Source organism: Lipotes vexillifer, unplaced genomic scaffold (assembly GCF_000442215.2).
Source record: "Lipotes vexillifer unplaced genomic scaffold, Lipotes_vexillifer_v1.1 scaffold1102, whole genome shotgun sequence".
NCBI lineage: Eukaryota > Metazoa > Chordata > Mammalia > Artiodactyla > Lipotidae > Lipotes > Lipotes vexillifer.
In genome coordinates, this window is record NW_006771065.1 from 335,255 (window position 1) to 353,676 (window position 18,422).

Here is an 18,422-nt window from a genome sequence, read left to right on the forward strand (position 1 = left end):
TCAATCCAGGATACCCCCTTGCATTTAGGGTCTTTCTGTTTTGAAGGCTCTGCTCAATTGACATGTGTACTGTCTAGGTTCCAGAGGTCCACTTAGTGATGAGTTTGGAATAGATATTCAGGATTTATATCTGAGAGTATGTGCTTGGGAATTTTCAGTACTCACTGTGGTATTTAAGAGAAGTATGTTAGTTGATTCTTACAGGAGGTCTTGAAATACAGTAGATTGCTCTCTCCTCTCTCTATACCAGGGTCTGAGCTTCTAGCCTTCATGTCTGGAATTTTGATGTATGGTTTATCTAGAGTTGATCAGACCTTGGGTAAAGAGGCTGTTGCTATTCAGACTCACTTAAGAAAGTCAGTTTATTAATTTGTGAAAAGAAGGTTCCAGTAAGAAAGACTCTGGAGAAAGTAAGATTAGAAAATGGATTACTGAGTACATCAGAGACAAGTGCAGTATTTCCCCAAGTAAGTTCCTCGACACCACTTCCATATGATAATAGCCTAGAAAAATGGTTCCCCTAGTCATAAAAATTTGAAGAACCTTGAGAATAAATAAGGTAAATTTTTTTTTTTAACTCTAGGACTTACCAGTGCCTTTAGTATGATCATGTGATGTGTACATCCCCTAGGGAATGATATGTTACATAGAATTTCCAAAACTTATTAGATCACAGAATTTTTTTCTTTTTAATGGGAGTAGTGGAAACCATCTTAACAGAATACTTTTGGGAAACCTTGGTTTAAAGAAAGCCCTCTGAGGGAAGTAACTGCCTTACTGGAATCTTCCAGATGTTCTTGATAACTGCACAGTTTGATTCAACAAACATTTATTGAGCACTTTCTATGTGCCAGGTCCTATGGCCAGGTCTGTGTTTCAAGTCACACCTTTATGAACCAGTCAGACACTATATGGACTTCTATCCAAGTCTCCTACTTTCCTTCTCTAGTTAACATTTCTGTTAAGTTAAATGTTTAAATTTCTAAATGCATGATGTCTTTGAAGTTAGAACCTTTAGCAGTAGGTCCTACTCTTTCAACACCTAGTAACTTCAGGTTATCTACAGGCATTCCTCATTTTACTGAGCTTTGCTTTATGCTTCTCATATACTGCGTTTTTTACAAATTGAAGGTTTGTGGCAGTCCTGCATCAAGTAATTTTTTGCTGTCAGTGCCATTTTTCCAACAGCATTTGCTCACTTTATGTCTCTGTCACATTTTAAAAATTCTCACAATATTTCAAATTTTTTCATTACTATTATATTTTTATGGTTATCTGTGATCAGTGATCTTTAATGTAACTACGAACAACTCACTGAAAGCTCAGATGATGGTTAGCAGTTCTTAACAATAAAGTATTTTTAAATTAAGTACATACCTTGTTTTTTAAAGTATATTATTATCTTTATACACTATATTATACATTGTGTTATGATACATTATATTTTACATTATATTATTAAACATTATAATATAGTGTAAACATAACTTTTATATGGACTGGGAAACCAAAAAATTCATGTGACTTGCTTTATTGAAATATTTGCTTTATTTCGGTGGTCTGGAACCAAACCTGCAATAACGTCAGGGTATGCCTGTATACTTGTGATCAAGGTGAATAGTGGCCCCATCTAGTGAACATTATCTTGCAACCTGTTATTCCTCATGAGATTGGGGCTGTTCCCACCGTCTTCTGGGACCACCTTCTAAGTACTTGCTAAGGCATTTGTGACCATTTATTTTCATGGATGCTTCTTTGTATTTTAATTATACAACAACCTTCACTGTCTATAATAAATTTGGAAGTTTGTGTTTTTTGGGCAGTTTTATTTTCATTAGGTTTCTCCCCTGGTTTTTATTGAAAAGATTATGTAACAATATTAAGTTTTAAGAAGACTTTTAAATCCTCACTCTTTAATAAGTATTTTAATTTTTCCTGTGTTTGCCTTCCACTTCCCAGGATACATTTGCCTTCTACTTCCCAGAATACAGGATTTTTTTGTCCTCCTATTTTTTACTTAACATTATAAACATTTTCCTACTTTTTTTACATAGTCTTTTTTCAAAGAATCAATTTTATTTATTTATTTATTTTTGGTTGTGTTGGGTCTTCGTTGCTATGCACAGGCTTTCTCTAGTTGCATCAAGCGGGGGCTACTCTTCGTTGCAGTGTGTGGGCTTCTCAATTCTGGTGGCTTCTCTTGTTCCGGAACACAGGCTCTAGGCGTGCAGGCTCTAGTTGTGTAGTTGTGGCACATGGGCTTAGTTGCTTCGCGGCATGTGGGATCTTCCCGGACCAGGGCTCGAACCTGTGTCCCCTGCATTGGCAGGCAGATTCTTAACCACTGCACCACCAGGTAAGTCCTACATAGTCTTCTTAAGTTAACAGCTTTTAAATATTTTGTCATATTAGTATAATTTATTTATCAATATCTCCAATTTTTTTTTATATTCAATATCTTTTTTTTCATTTTAACATCTTTATTGGAGTATAATTGCTTTACAGTGGTATGTTAGTTTCAGCTTTACGACAAAATGAATCAGTTATATATATACATATGTTCCCATATCTCTTCCCGCTTGCGTCTCCCTCCCTCCCACCCTCCCTATCCCACCCCTCCAGGCGGTCACAAAGCACCGAGCTGATCTCCCTGTCCTATGTGGCTGCTTCCCACTAGCTGTATCTACCTTACGTTTGGTAGTGTATATATGTCCATGCCTCTCTCGCACTTTGTCACAGTTTACCCTTCCCCCTCCCCATATCCTCAAGTTCCAATTTTTACATTTAGGCTGTTTGCAGTTTTTTTCTATTGTAAGTAAGATGCAGTTTAAGCATGTAGCTTCTGGTTTTATTGAGTATTACACTAGGCCACATAACCAAGTGTGGAATTCCTTGGTCAAAGGGTATAACGGCCTTTATTGATTTTTCCATATAACTAATTGCTATTCAAAGACAAATTGCAGGTGACAGTATAAATAGCTCTGTGTTTGGCTTCTGAAATATATGTTGTTTTTCTCAATAAGCCACAGTGTTTGTAGATTTGCCTCAACCAAGTACAACATTAAGTTCAGTTGGTGGTCATCAAGGTGTTAATTGATTATTCTGCTTCTAATAGTGACCTCTGCAGAACCACCAGACAATGAGTTTAAAGTTGCTCTTGATTCCTTCATTGTGTTTCAAACTTGGGGTGTTTAGATTTATTTTATTTCATAGTCTGTGCTGGGCAAGTGCAAGGAGCACTGTTTAGGTGCAACTCAAATGCTTTGTGTTTGTAACTTCATTTCTATAGCCTTGATCGGGTTTTTAAGAGACTGCATTTTCTTTCTCAATTTTTAAGAAGATTTAAGAATGATTTGGGAAAAGCATTAAATTATATTTTATTCTATTACAGGGGAACATTGTTCTTACAGATTATGAGTACCTAATTTTAAATATCCTAAGATTTCGAACTGATGAGTCAGATGATGTTAAATTTGCTGTTCGTGAACACTATCCAGTTGATCATGCTAGAGCTGCTGAACCTTTGCTTACCTTGGAAAGGTAACATGATGTTTGTTTAACTCATTTCATATTGTATTTCATAGTAAAATAGATCATATGTCAGAATATGAAAGAACTGTCACATAAGAAAATATTCTGTTTACTTGAATAAAATAAATTTGGGCTGCTTGAACTACATAAGTGTGTGCTTAAATGTAAGCAATTAAGCCTTATTTGGGAGTAGCAAATGTATGTTTTTTTAATCTAAGTTTGGTGTTACTTCAGATGTTTATGATTTCTTGGTAAAGTGGGGGAATTTATTAGCTGTTCTGTGAGAAGACAAATGGATATCTTGGCAGAGCGCAAAAGGAGATAGGAATTCTGGTTTAGCTTAAAAATAGGAGTATGATGGGATAAGGTGCTGACTATAACTGTACTCTTCTGGCTGGAAGGCTTTGCTAATAGGCTACAGCAGTGGTTTTCAAAGTTTAGAATGCATCAGAATCACCTAGAGGGCTTGGTAAAATGTAGATCCCCCTGCCCCCACCAGGTTTTAAGTAGATCTGGTGTAGATCCCAGGAATTTACATTTCTAACAAGTTTGCAGGTGAGGTTGATGCTGATTTCGGGGGGAATACTGTGGCCCACAGCATCCTTGAGTTCTTTCTAAATGTTTAATTAGGTAAAGCCATTTCAGATGTTAAGATATATCACCAGGGAGGGATAACTTGGGAGATTGGGATTGACATATACACACTACTGTATATAAAATAGATAACTAGTAAGAACATGCTGTATAGCACAGGGAACTCTACTCAATACTCTGTAATGGCCTATATGGGAAAAGAATCTAAAAAAAAAAAGAGTGGATATATGTATTGATATATGTATAACTGATTCACTTTGCTGTACACCTGAAACTAACACAACATTGTGAATCAACTACAATAAAATTTTTTTTTAAAAACCCATATATCACCAGTCTCCACAAACTACGTTTAACTGTTGCATAAAAATGTGTCTTTCACGTCATATATGGGCATGCTGACGATAAGCAGTATGACTTCGTTGAAAAAGTATTGATGTTCCTTGGAAAACTTGGTTTCAAGTCCCAGTCTGCTGTTCAGGAACCTACTAAACTTAGATAAATTACTTTTATGATCCTTTTTTTTTTTAACCTATAAAGTGAACTAACTCCTCTTATATTTTAGGGTATTTTGAAGATCAGGCAAATTGATGCATATGAAAGTACTGTGAACATGAATATGGCTGTAGGGTTTATTAAATATAAGATAGTAAGGGGTGTGTCAATTTTGTTTCACAGATTGACCGAAATAATAGCCAGTGCACCTAAGGGTGAACTACTGAAGAGAGTTCTTAACCCATTACTTCGTGAGTAATCCTATATAGAGCAATGAAGTGTTTGTAAGATAATATGGTTTCTTAGAAATATATGTAACACATTGAAATCTAGTTCTAGTAGAAAATTAGAACAACTTGATAAATGTAGAAAGGAGTTTAAAATGATCTTTTGAGTAAATAAGTGTTTATTTTCAAGGAAAGAGAAATTTGTTATACCATATGAACTTTGACCTTTATGTTACGTCTTATTTAAAAGCAATACAGTTATGTAAACAAACTATGTTGTCTAGCACTTGAGCGCAAGCTGTAGTTTTCTAAGAAATCTTTTTTTTTGTTTTTTTTGTTTTTTTCAGTGTCCGTCTTTTTGATTTAATAGTCACTTAGCTTGGTTGGGTTTTCTTTGTTTTGCTTTTTGTTTTTTATTGGTGAGTCTCAGGGCATTCCAAGGTCTGCCAGGTGCTGCTGATAACCAGGGTAAAGATAATCTAATCAACTTTTACACTTGAGAAAATCATCACTTATCCCTATACTAAGGAATCTGGGGAGGACATATGAGAAGGCAGGTACCATTGATTACTACAGGAGTTACTGTTTAGAATGCATTAAAGTTATCTTTAAAACTTTCCATCTGTTAGTATAGCATGTTTAAAATTTGTAAGTTTGGATTTTTCTATTTCTTTATTCTGTTAATATGGTGTATTACATCAACCAGTTTTTGGATGCTAAACCAACCTTTCGTTCCTGGTTTATAATCCTTTTTATACGTGGCTAAATTCCATTAAATTCCTATAACTTTTGCATTGACTTCTACAATTTTATTGTAGTCTCAAATTTTTATAAATACTTGAACTGTCATTTCTAATAACATTTCAAAACAGTTAAACTAATTATTAGTTTCACTGGCTACTGTTATTGAGTAGATCATTTATACTGGGATATACATTAGTATTTTGAACGTGAAATTTTATAGGAAAATACTACAAATAATATCCTCTGCTTTTATAGCCTGTGGGCCAGCTCTCATTGAACACTGTCTTATAGAAAATGGATTCTCTGGCAATGTCAAAGTGGATGAAAAATTTGAAAGTAAAGGTATGTGTGCATGCTACAAGTTTTGCCCATTTTTATTTCATTTTTTTAAACCTATGAAAATTATTTCTGGAAAAAGTAATAAGTGATTGGGTAGTTCTAGACTTAAAAACATTTGACCTGTTAGTGTTCTATCCATATGGTATTCCTGGCTTCCTACTCTAATGTGACACTTTATCTGTAGTAACATGCAGTTTAATCTCTTGACCTACGTTATTACCTTCTGATTTTAGAATATTCTCCCTCCCTTCCCCTAAATTTTGGAAGGGGTTACTGCACTTGAGACAGTCTCTGGTACAAGGCTTGAAGGAGTTGAGTTATTCACCTTCAGACTCAGAACCTGAGGGGCTTCTAGAAGTAGCATTATTTATGCATTTTAATTCTGTAAGTGCTGTGGTGTGACTTTATAATGAATTAGGCTTTTGTAACTACTTAAGGGAACCTAAATTAACTTCCAGATTAGGATAATAAAAAATTAGAGGAAATATAAGGAAAATGGAAGCTTTGGTCTTTGACAAATTTTTATCTGCAGATTCTCACATAAAATGAAAAAAAAAATCATTCTTCATATTTATATTTTGGGATTTATATTACTTCTTAAGGTTTAGGGATCATTTTTATGATGCACAAATGTAAAATTTTTGTGCATTTAAAAATACAAACTGAATGTTTGAAATGAATGATTTAGTTTCTGAAACACATGAATTTAGTGCAATCCTGTTCGAAATGCTGACAGGTGATATTGTTATTTTTGCTATTGCACTTCCTTTTTTAAATGAATCTGATATGTGCAATAAAAAGCATACAAAAATGTTCAGGAAAACTCTGGAAAATAATAGTAGTGATGGAGTGTAATCTTTTCATAAATTAAAATGTATTATGAAGCTATAGTAATTAAAAATTAAGTTTTGGGAGAAGGAATACACAGAATAAAGAATTCAGAAACAAGCCCAAATATATATGGCAATTTAGCATATGAACAAAGTGGCTTTCATATCATGAGGGGAAAGATGGATTCAATAAAAGCTATTGGGACAACAAGCTGGCCAAAATATATTCTTATTTAATAAACTGATTATAAACATGAAACAACTATATTTAATTTTCTTGAACAACTTGTATTATTTCATAAGCACTTCTGTTTTCTACATAGATGTTTAATAATAGTTATGGACAGTTGATTGACACTCCTTGTTTCCTTTCTCATTCCCGTATTAGATATTGAAAAAGTACTTGTTTGTCTTCAGAAAGCAGAAGAGTATATGAAAACAACATCCAACTTCAGTGGAAAGGTAGCGCCACAAATACTTATTGTATATTGTTGATGTTTTACTTATTTAGATTTTTAGAATTTAAATGTTCATTGAAGGATCAGTATATGTAAATTTTTTGTTGTAATTTGGAAATTTAACACCTGTAATATGCTTATTCTAGGGTAGTTTTTTTTAATTGCTGTTGGTTTCTGATTTTTCTCTTCCTTAAATCTATAAAGTACTGGGTCAAGACAATATTGGCACTCCTGAAAAGTTGAGGAATTTGAAAATATTTCCTCTTAGGTTGATTTTAGATAGAGAAGCACGTCTTAATTTGCCAGCACATTCCAAAAATTTACTGATTAACATCTTTTTAATTATTAAATATCCTCTGAGTTACCTCATATCTTGTTTTTCTCCCCTATTCAAAGTATATGACTTTACTTACAAAAACCGTTCAGGAAAAGTTCTGATTAATTACAGCTAAATTCACTCCAAATATACCCTGCACCCAGTTACTAAAATGAATTAAAATTTCCTATCGGCAAAGTGAACTGAAGATGTTTCTGCTGGAAGTAAGGTGCTTTTGGCTTTTTTAAGTTGCAGAACATCTGAAAAATGGCAAGAAAAAAGCAAAATGCACATGTATAATCTCACCACTTTATCAAATCATTAGTTTTCATTTTCTTTATTCCCTGTTTTTTTCTTGTTCATATGAATAAGTCAGTATTTTCTAATGGTACTTACTGAGTCTTAAAAACATCACTTTGAGAAATGATACAATCAGTAGACAAATGCTGATTGTTTATAACTAGAATAATTTTGTAAGTTAATAAAATTAATATCATTCAAGGAAAGTAAATCTGTTAATTATGAATAGAAATTAGTTTTAATGTTGGATTTTTGTAGGGGTATATCATTCAGAAAAGAGAAATAAAACCAAGCCTGGAAGTAGATAAACCTACCGAAGACATACTCACGTAAGTATGTAGGCATGGGTCAATTTGCTTTGGGTGTTATTAATGTTCCTTTCTTTTTCTTTTTCTTTTTTTTAAATAGATTTATTTATTTTTGGCTTCATTGGGTCTTTGTTGCTGTGCATGGGCTTTCTCTAGTTGGGGCAAGCGGGGGCTACTCTTTGTGGCAGTGCGTGGGCTTCTCATTCCGGTGGCTTCTCTTGTTCCGGAGCATGGGCGTGTGGGCTTCAGTAGTTGTGGCACACGGGCTCATTAGTTGTGTCTCGCAGGCTCCAGAGTGCAGGCTCAGTAGTTGTGGTGCACAGGCTTAGTTGTTATGTGGCATGTGGGATCTTCCCGGACCAGGGATCGAACCCGTGTCCCCTGCATTGGCAGGCGGATTCTTAACCACTGCACCACCAGGGAAGTCCCTATTAATGTTCTTGGTAAATATGTTTTACAGGTATGAGGAATTTCATCCTTTCTTGTTTTCTCAACATTCACAATGTCCATATATAGAATTTGAATCATTTGACAAGGTGGGTTTTCTGATTCTGTTTTTTGACCAGTTAGCATGATGTGAGTTGTTAAATTAATATCAACTTGCTTTGATTGACAAATTGAAAATATTTCTGCTTTACAGTCATTATGAATCTGGACATTAAAAACCAGTGCAGTCACAGATACAAACTAGTGGAAATGTTTGTTGTTTCTTTATTTCAAGATGAAGGACCAAAGATTTGAACTTAATTTGATTCCTGACTGCTTAGCTATATAATACATTTACTGGAAATCTACTCAAGTTCTTTGAGTGGTGTTATGAAGCAAAATGGACCCTAAAATTCTGTGCATGCAAGTTGAAGCAGAGACCATGTTTGTGTGGTTTTTTCCAGCTAGTTGATTGTCTTTTTCTTCTTTTGATAAGGCCGTAGATGAATTTTATTCCAAGATAGAAGGTCAGAAAATAGATTTAAAAGCTTTGCAACAGGTATGGTGTTATTAAAAACATTTATATAAACCAGCTAGCCTTGAGTGTGGTTTACTGGGTAGGTGATGCTCTCATACGGGAATGGGCAGCCTTTTAGAAGTAGTTTGGGAATGCCCTGATCTCTTGGTATATTAATAAAGGTCCAGGGGAACTATCCGTGTTTAAAAAAAAATACGCTCATTTGCTCCATTAGAATATCAAATATTCTCTAAACCAGAAAATACAGTGGGAAGGAGGCCTGTTATTTATTCCCTGGTATAATTTGCTTTATTACAACCACCCAGAGCTTCTCAAACATTGCTGTAAAGGGAATAGTGTTTCAAAGAGGAGATTTTTAAATAGGCCAAAGGAGAGGGAATAGTTTTCTCTATACAAATAAGTATATATTTGTTTATCATTAAACTGTTTTCTTTTTTAAAGTGTGCTTTTGAACTAGGTCTTTAATATGCTTTGCATGTATCATGACTCCACAAGGAGGGTTTAATATGCTGTGTTTTGTTTTCCCAGCGCATTTGACCATGTTTGGGGAGCTTTTACTGCAGAACAGTTTCAGAAAATGGCCAAAGTCACGCTTGATTCGATTTTTCAGAAATATTCATAGAATCTTAAAATATGTGTGCAAAAACTTGAAATTATGTGAATCTCTGTATCCTCCCCACCTTGGCTGTAAAAAAATTAACAAGAGGGGAATTTCAAAGCAAGTGGGTCACATGAGTTACATAGTGTAGTGTGATTGCTACATGGTGGCAGCACTTTAGTAAGTAAACAGATATTTAAGAGTAACATTGAACCCCATGTACATCAGAATACCCGTGAATTATTTTAGTAATCACTGTGTGTTCTTTTAATAGTCACCATTCTTATAACTTAAATATTTTTAATATTACATCCAGCATGCAAACATTCACTAATTGGTGATGCTATTACTAGTGTTACAAAATTAGCCCCACATCAGTAACCTTAATATGTAAGTTCCGTGTGATAGAATGCTATACAGCCATCCCTTGGTGTCTGCAGTAGACTGTTCCAGGAGCCCCTGTGGGTACCAAAATCCAAGGATATTCAAGTCCCTTATATAAAATGGTGTAGTACAGGGAATATAGTTAGCCTCCCATATCTGCAGATTTCGTATCTGCAGGTACGGAGGGCTCACTTTATAAAAGTTCACATAACTACCATGAGCCTTTGTGTTGTTAATTTAGGAAAAAGAATACTCTGTAAAATACTAGAAATAAGGCTGAGAAAATTAAAAGCAGCAATAAAATAAAAGGAAGCTATTTTAGGAATTAATGCTAAAAATGTATTCCCCCAAACTTTAATGTCATAGGGAAAAATGTCTTGAATTCTGCCTGCTTGAATAATGCAAGGGCATTAGGGCATATCTTACATACAATGTAACCTGTAATCAAAATACCTTCCTATATAGGGAATGGGATGTAGATGGTCAGGAGAGGTAATTTTGGAGCAGGAAACACTTTGGGGTAGGATAGACCTGGGGAGATGGACTATGGGGAACTTTAGCTAGTTAGGCAACAACATTGAGGGGGCAGAAGTAGGGGTGGGATAGTGAGTTTCAGGAGGTAAAAGAGAGAAGGTACAGAAGGTAGAAGAAATCTAATTTTTAAAAACTCTGTTTTGTTAACAAAAGGAAAAACAAGCATTGAAGAAATTAGATAATGTCCGAAAGGATCATGAAAACAGATTAGAAGCTCTTCAGCAGGCTCAGGTATTATGTTTAGCTTTTTCAGATACTTTTTCAAAAATGGTAACTTTGGCATCCTAACACATGTTTTTGGTTTATTTCATAAGGAAATAGACAAACTTAAAGGAGAGCTTATAGAAATGAACCTACAAATAGTTGACAGAGCCATTCAGGTTGTTCGAAGTGCTTTAGCCAACCAGATAGACTGGACAGAAATTGGGTTAATTGTGAAAGAAGCCCAAGCTCAAGGAGACCCTGTTGCAAATGCAATCAAAGAATTAAAACTACAAACAAATCATGTTACAATGCTGCTAAGGTAAGTTTGATTCTTAGTTAACAGTTAGTGTTTGTCTTTATTTTGCTATTTAATTTTTCACTGTTTTCATTGAAATTTTTTTTATTTGGAAATTTATCTTTGAAAATACAGAAAAAAATTAATTTACATTAAAATAATGCAACTATTTAAGTACCGTAAACCATTTATAATTTCCTTGAGAAAAAAATTGAAAATAAAAAAGTGATGTCATTGACATTAGTGAAATACTATTGAATATTTTTAATAGAAATCCATACTTGTTATCAGAGGAGGAAGATGATGATGTTGATGGTGACATCAGTACTGAGAAAAATGAAACCGAGCCACCAAAAGGAAAAAAGAAAAAGCAAAAGAATAAGCAACTGCAAAAGCCTCAGAAAAATAGGCCATTGCTTGTTGATGTTGATCTCAGCTTGTCAGCATATGCCAATGCCAAAAAGTAAGTCATAAATTTAAGTATTTATTTAATTTATTTATTTATTTATTTGTTTGCCACGCTGCATGGCATGTGGGGTCTTCGTTCCCTGACCAGCGTTGGAATCCGTGCCCCCTGCATTGGAAGCACAGAGTCCTAACCACTGGACCACCAGGGAATTCCCATAAGTATAAATTTTAGGTATAATATTATCTGCAGTAAATCTGTTAGGGTATTAAGGATAAGAACTATCATTTTTTTGACTGTATATTCTTTGAGGTGAAATACTCTTTTAAAAGTATTTAAAGTTCTTGATGATTTGTGAGTCTGTAAAATTAGAAATAACATAAATAGAAAACTAAAGAATAAAGATTTTATCTAAAATTAAAAGGTATATTTTTCTAGGTATTATGATCACAAGAGATATGCTGCTAAGAAAACACAGAAGACTGTTGAAGCTGCTGAGAAGGTACTTAATATTTCTTAGAATGAACGTTAATTGTTTTTCTCTGCTTTATTAATTTAATGGACTTAATTATTTCTTCTCTTTAAATGAGATTTTCAAATTCAGAAATACCTTTCAGACTTAATTTTGCTTTAAATGTGTGTATTTCCAGTATTTATTTTCTCCCCTAACCCTCTCTTCCCCAGGTCTCTATCTCAGTAATTATCCCTTTTTTGCTCAAGTTAAAAATGTTGGAGTCATCCTGGACTCTTCTCATATCCAGTCAATCCTTTTAAATAAAAAATGAAGTCATTTCTCTCTGTTCAACATCTTCCAGTTTCTTCCCATCTTACTCAAGACACCTTAAAGCCTGGATCAGGTAGGGAGGCCTATCTGCTTCCCTCTGATCACATCACCCACACTCCTCTTGTTACACACTGTTTCCAGCCACAGTGGGATCTTAAGCTCTTCCTACATCAGTGGCCCATACTGCCTTCTCAGGGCCTTTGCACTTGTTCTTTCTGCCAAGAATGTTCTCCCCTCAGATTTTTCATGGTTTGATCCCCCTCATCATTCATGGGTCTACTTAAGACTATCAGAGAGGCCTTTCTTGACCACTCTTAGTAAAAATAAAACTACCTCAATCACTCCCTTTTTACTCTTGTTTTTCTTTTTTAAAAACACTCATCCCAACATATGTTTATGTCTTCTCTCTAGAATGTAGATTGCATGAAAGGATCTTTATCTGTTTTATTCATTGCTGTGTCCCAGTCCCTAGAATATTGCCTGAAACATGGTCACATTAATATCTGTTAAATGAGTGGTCTTCATGACTTAGCTCTCTATCTGCCTCTTCAACCTCATTTACCCTATGATCATACTTGCTGGTCAAGCTGGCCTTTTCCTTCTGCTTACAGTGCTCTTTGTATTCTTTGCCTTGATAATTCCATTAATCCTTCAGGCTTCAGCCTAAATGCCATTTCCTCGGAAATACCTTCTTTGACCATAATCAGTTATAAATTAGGTTCCCTTGTTATACTCTCATAGCATCCTTTGAAACATTTACCCTGTTTATTTGAATAATTATGTGTTTCATATATGTCTCTTCTCCTAGACCCCAGTGGGGTAGGAAGTAGAAACTTTGTCTTGTTCATTGTGTGTCTCTGACATCTAGCCCAAAGCCTATTATATGGTTGCACTGAGTATATGGTAAACAGATGAACTCTTTTTCATTGTAGGTCTTGAGCAGATACTTGTATACAGATCATTTTAATATTTAAGGCCAAAATTTCTTCATTTTATTACTTAAAAAAAAATAAATTTATTTATTTATTTATTTGTGGCTGTGTTGGGTCGTCGTTGATGTGCTTTCTCTAGTTGTGGCGAGTGGGGGCTGCTCTTCGTTGCGGTGCATGGGCTTCTCACTGTGGTGGCTTCTCTAGTTGTGGAGCATGGGCTCTAGGCGCACGGGCTTCAGTAGTTGTGGTGTGGGCTCAGTAGTTGTGGCTTGCGGACTCTAGAGCACAGGCTTAGTAGTTGTGGTGCACAGGCTTAGTGGTTCCACAGCATGTGGGACCTTCCTGGACCAGGGATCGAACCCGTGTCCCCTGCATTGGCAGGCGGATTCTTAACCACTGTGCCACCAGGAAAGTCCCCATTTTATTACTTTCATGTGTGTATGGTGTGTGTGTATAGATAGTGCCATTTGTGACATTTAAAAACCCATTTCTTCCCCTGTCATTTACTTGGTGATATTTAAGTAAATTTTCAACAGATTACTTAAAGACTCTTTTCTTATGAATAGGCATTCAAATCAGCAGAAAAGAAAACAAAGCAAACCTTAAAAGAAGTCCAGACAGTTACCTCTATTCAAAAAGCAAGAAAAGTATATTGGTAAGTATTCTACCTTTTTAAAATACATTTTTTCTTTCTATCAAAATTATACATGCACATTATTTAGAAAATCAAGCAGTTCTACAAAGCTTGTTAAAAAACCAGTAACCCCGCAAACTTTTATCCCTACTCCTATTGCCTCCTCTCCCAAGGAAACTTTTAGCTCTTTTAGCTGAATCTTTTGATATATACCTCCATTTCTCTTAGTAATATATTGCTGCTTCTTAATTTTTCTGTTTTACACTCTATTAATAACTTCCCACTATGGAAAGTGAAGATTTTATTCTTTCCATTTGTGCTCTGTTACATACACACACATCACCTGGCTTCTCAGTATACTTACAGCATAATTTTGTCAAGACCAATGTTCTGTGTTAACATTATTATGAATATTTAAGTTGTAATCAGAGCTGGATCATATAGTATTCTGTTTTCCTTTCCTGCTCAGTATTTTATCTTCCCTGAAGTTAATAATTGTTTCATTTGCTTTCTTTTTATTTTTGTTCTTGTTATTAGCCATGTCCAAATTGGCTTCCAAGTGTGTTCAAACATATTGGAATTTTATCAGTATCATCTTCTTGCAGAAGTCTTTCCTGGAGCTTTTTGACCTACTTTGTTCTAGATTGGTTACTGTAAGCATTTTAAGATCTCCTTTTATTATTATCCTGGAACTTCTCTGTAACCTCCCTCTGTGTTGTATCTTCTGTCCTGAATCTCACACTTCCTTTTTCTTTGGTTATGGACTATGTGCTCTAGAAGCTTCATGAAAAGGGGTATGTAGAAGTTAAAGTTTTTGAGGTGTCCAATGTATAAAAAAATTATTTTACTCATAGAGTTTGGATGGGTATAGAATTCTAATTTGAAAATATGTTTCCCTCAGACTTTTAAAAAGGCATTGTCCATTGTATTAACTTCCAGATTTGATCTTGAGTTTGCTGTCATTTTGATAGTTGCTATTTTAATAGGAAACTTGTTTTTGCCTTTCTGTAAGCTTCTAGATCTTTTTTTTCTTCCTCTCAGTTTTCCAAAATTTCACAGGAATATGGGTTGGTGACGATGTTTTTATCCGTTATGCTGGATACTTTGTGGGCCTTTTAAATTGGAAACGTGGTTTGGAGAAATTTTCTTGAACTATTTCTTAGAAAATTGCCTACCTTCTGTCTGTTTTTTTGTTTTCTTTTTCTTTCTTTCTCTCATGTTTTACATATGGGACACCCCCCCTCCCTTAGCAGTCCTATTGCATTGCATTTTCTGTTTTTCAACTTTTTGTTGTGTATTCTGAGATTTTCTCAACTTTATCTTTCAATCCTTCCATTGAATTTTTTAATCCTTTATTTCTTCCTATCATGTTTTAATTTTAAGCTGTTTTTGGTTTTTTGAATGTTACTTTAAAAAAACTTACTGCTCTAGTTTCTTTATAACTGAGAATAGTTTTGATGTATTACATTTTATTTAGTATCCTTTCCTTGCAGGTCTGTCTTCTCCAAGTTTCTTTTTTCTATTTGTTGGTTTTGTCTCCAGTGTTCACTTGTGTACATCTGGTGATCCTTGACTGTCTACTCACTTTTTATAGCAAAACATTAAAATGGTGATTGGAAGTTCTTTATGGGTTGTTGGACTTGTAAAATGATCTGTGTGGGCCATCTGTGGAACTCTTGAAGTCTTTAGCTTTTTGCCTTTTCAGCTGGTCTCATTTCCCACAAAAGCTTCTTTCTCTTCTATTTGTAAAGTGAAGACCTGGCTATCACCATTTTGGGAGTTCAGTGGAAATAATAAGCTGGAGAGTCTTAGTATCCAGTATTTCATACATTTACTTAATTGCCCTATTTTACATATATCACCCCTACTTACAACTGTGATACGTTTCCCCTAGTCCAGAGATCCTCTTTGTACCCTTTTTAGAGAATTAATTTCTGACTTTTTGTTAGAGTGTTGAAGGGGCAGTTACCACCATGTTCAGAGCTGGAAAGATCTAGGGAAGTGCTTACTTCTTGATAAGATTTTCAGCCAGTTCTTCTGTTTTTAAACCTCATCTTAAACCCTATTTCTAGCAGTACCTGTGCTCTTTATGGGTCATACAGTGTAAGTCGATTTGTCTCTTGGTTTTTTGCACTGTCAGCTCAGGATTCAGCTTCTTGAGTCTGCTCACTTGTTCATTTATTTTCCAGCTTTCAAAATTTTGTTGCTTTTTTCTTTCTCTCTCTAACATCTCTATTGATGAATATGATTGACCTATAATTTTCATTTCTCATAATGTTTTTGTTAACTGTTGGTACAAGGTTATATTATCTCATAAAACAAATTGGAAAGTGTTTCTTTATCACTTGTCCTTAAATGTTGATGGAAGTCACCTGGAGTTTTCTTTATGGGAAAGTTTTTCATTACAGATTCAAATTCTTTAGTAGATAAAAGGACTACTCAGGGGCTTCCCTGGTGGCGCAGTGGTTGAGAGTCCGTCTGCCAATGCAGGGGACGCGGGTTCGTGCCCCGGTCTGGGAGGATCCCGCATGCCGCGGAGCAGCTGGGCCCATGAGCCATGGCCGCTGAGCCTGTGCTCCGCGACAGGAGAGGCCACAATAGTGAGAGGCCAGCATACCACAAAAAAAAAAAAAAAAAAGGACTACTCAGATTTTCTAGTTTTGGTTAGCAATGTTTTTCTAAGACTTTGTCTATTTCGTCCAAAGTTTGAAATTTATTGGCAAAAAGTTTATAATATTCCACTTAACTTTTTTTTTTTTTTGGGCCACGCCGTGCGGCATGTGGGATCTTAGTTCCCTGACTGGGGATCAAACCCGTTCCCTCTGCAGTGGAAGCGTGGAGTCTTAACCACTAGACCACCAGGGAGGTCCCTCCACTTAAGTTTTTAACATCCCTAGAATCATTAATTACTTCTCCCTTTTCATTCAAGAATTATTTGTGCCTCTTCTCTTTCTTGATTAATCTGACCAGAGGATTTTCAGTAGTATTAATATCATTAAAGAACCAGTTTTTGACTATTGATCTCCAGTATTATATATGTGCCTTCTATTTTAATAATTATTTTCATCCTTCTACTTTTCTTTGGGATTTATTTGCATTTTCCTTTCTGATTTCTTGAGACAGAAGCTTAGTTCATTGATTTCCCCCTTCCCCCGGCCTCTTTTCTAATATATGTAAGGCAGTGAATTTCCCTCAGCATGGCTTTAACTGTATCTAAAAAGTTTTGTTGTTTAGGATTTTCATTATCTTTCATGTCAAGATATAGTCTAATTTCCATGGTGATTTCTTCACTAATGCGTTATTTAGAAGTATATGTATTACTGTCCAAACACATGGGGGTTTTGGGTTATCTTTTTGTTACTGATTTTTAGCTTTATTTGTGTAAAAGAGGTGATATTCTGAATTATCTCAGTCATTTGGTGTTTGTTGTTGAAACTTGCTTTATGGCCCGGTCTATTTATGGGCAGCTTTATTTATAAATGTTTCATATATAGTTGAAAATAGTGTCTTTTCTACAGTTACTGAGTGCATTTCTCTAAATATCAGGTCATGTTTATCAATCATGTTGTTCAAATCTTTGGCACCTTTATAATTCTCTTTTTAATGCTTGTTTTCCCAGTTACTGAGAGAAGTGTGTTAAATATCATACAGTTTGGATTATCTGTTTCTCCTTTTACTTCTGAACTTTTGCTATGTGAGGCTGTGTAATTAGGTGATACAAATATAGAACTGTTATATCATCTCAGTGAATTGAGCCTTTTATTAATTTTAATGAAATGTCCTTTTAACTTATATCTATTTTTTCCATCTGTGTGAGTTGTTAAAACTGTATAAACTGTTTTTTGGTTAGTATTTGCATGGTATTATCTTTTTCCATCATTATATTTCAACCTTTTTATAACCTTATATTTTAAAGGAGTATATATATCGTTTTTTCCCCAGTCTGACAGTCTTTGCCTTTTTTACCTGGAGAATTGACTACATTTATATTTAATATAATTTCTGATATATTTGGGTTTAAATCTAACCATCTTACTGCTAGGTTTCAGTGTGTCTTATTTGTTCTGTGTTCTTTTTTTGTCTTCCTTGTTGCTTTATTTTGATTAGTTGGCTTTTTTATTTTTTTTGGCCTGTTAGTTAGTTATGTATTCCTCTGCTAGGATGATTACAAAATACATCCTTGATTTATCTTTCACATTCTTTTTGTCCTTGTGGGTTTATGTCTTTTTGCAAACCTCTTTACCATCAATAGGGAAGTGGTTAAATCAGTATAGTACATCCATTCAGCAATGAGGAAAATATATTTTTAAGTGAAAAAAGAAAAAAATATGCAGAACAGTGTGTTGTGTCTGAAAAAGAGAAAAGGTTTGGAATAAGCATTTTATTTTAGCTTTTGTATGTATAAAGAAACTCTGGAGAGGGATATAGGAAGCTAATGGCCAATTGGTTAGTAGTAGCTGTGGGAACTGAAGAGATGTAGGATCTCTCACTATACTTTTTTTTTTTTTTTTTTTAATTTTTTTTTGGCTGGGTTGGGTCTGGGTT

General features: G+C 34.7%; 1 protein-coding gene across 2 annotated transcripts in view; it reads left to right on the forward strand.

The window, feature by feature from the left end:
- NEMF (nuclear export mediator factor) overlaps positions 1–18,422 on the forward strand; it is a 53,299-nt gene that overhangs the window by 10,787 nt on the left and 24,090 nt on the right. For both annotated transcript variants that reach the window (XM_007446500.1, XM_007446501.1), the window contains exons 5-16: positions 3,392–3,540; positions 4,804–4,871; positions 5,847–5,933; positions 7,149–7,222; positions 8,093–8,163; positions 8,603–8,678; positions 9,065–9,127; positions 10,776–10,853; positions 10,937–11,145; positions 11,393–11,584; positions 11,966–12,029; positions 13,810–13,898. In XM_007446500.1, coding sequence (XP_007446562.1) covers positions 3,392–3,540; positions 4,804–4,871; positions 5,847–5,933; positions 7,149–7,222; positions 8,093–8,163; positions 8,603–8,678; positions 9,065–9,127; positions 10,776–10,853; positions 10,937–11,145; positions 11,393–11,584; positions 11,966–12,029; positions 13,810–13,898 — 1,220 coding nt within the window. The remainder of the gene's footprint in view (positions 1–3,391; positions 3,541–4,803; positions 4,872–5,846; positions 5,934–7,148; positions 7,223–8,092; positions 8,164–8,602; positions 8,679–9,064; positions 9,128–10,775; positions 10,854–10,936; positions 11,146–11,392; positions 11,585–11,965; positions 12,030–13,809; positions 13,899–18,422) is intronic.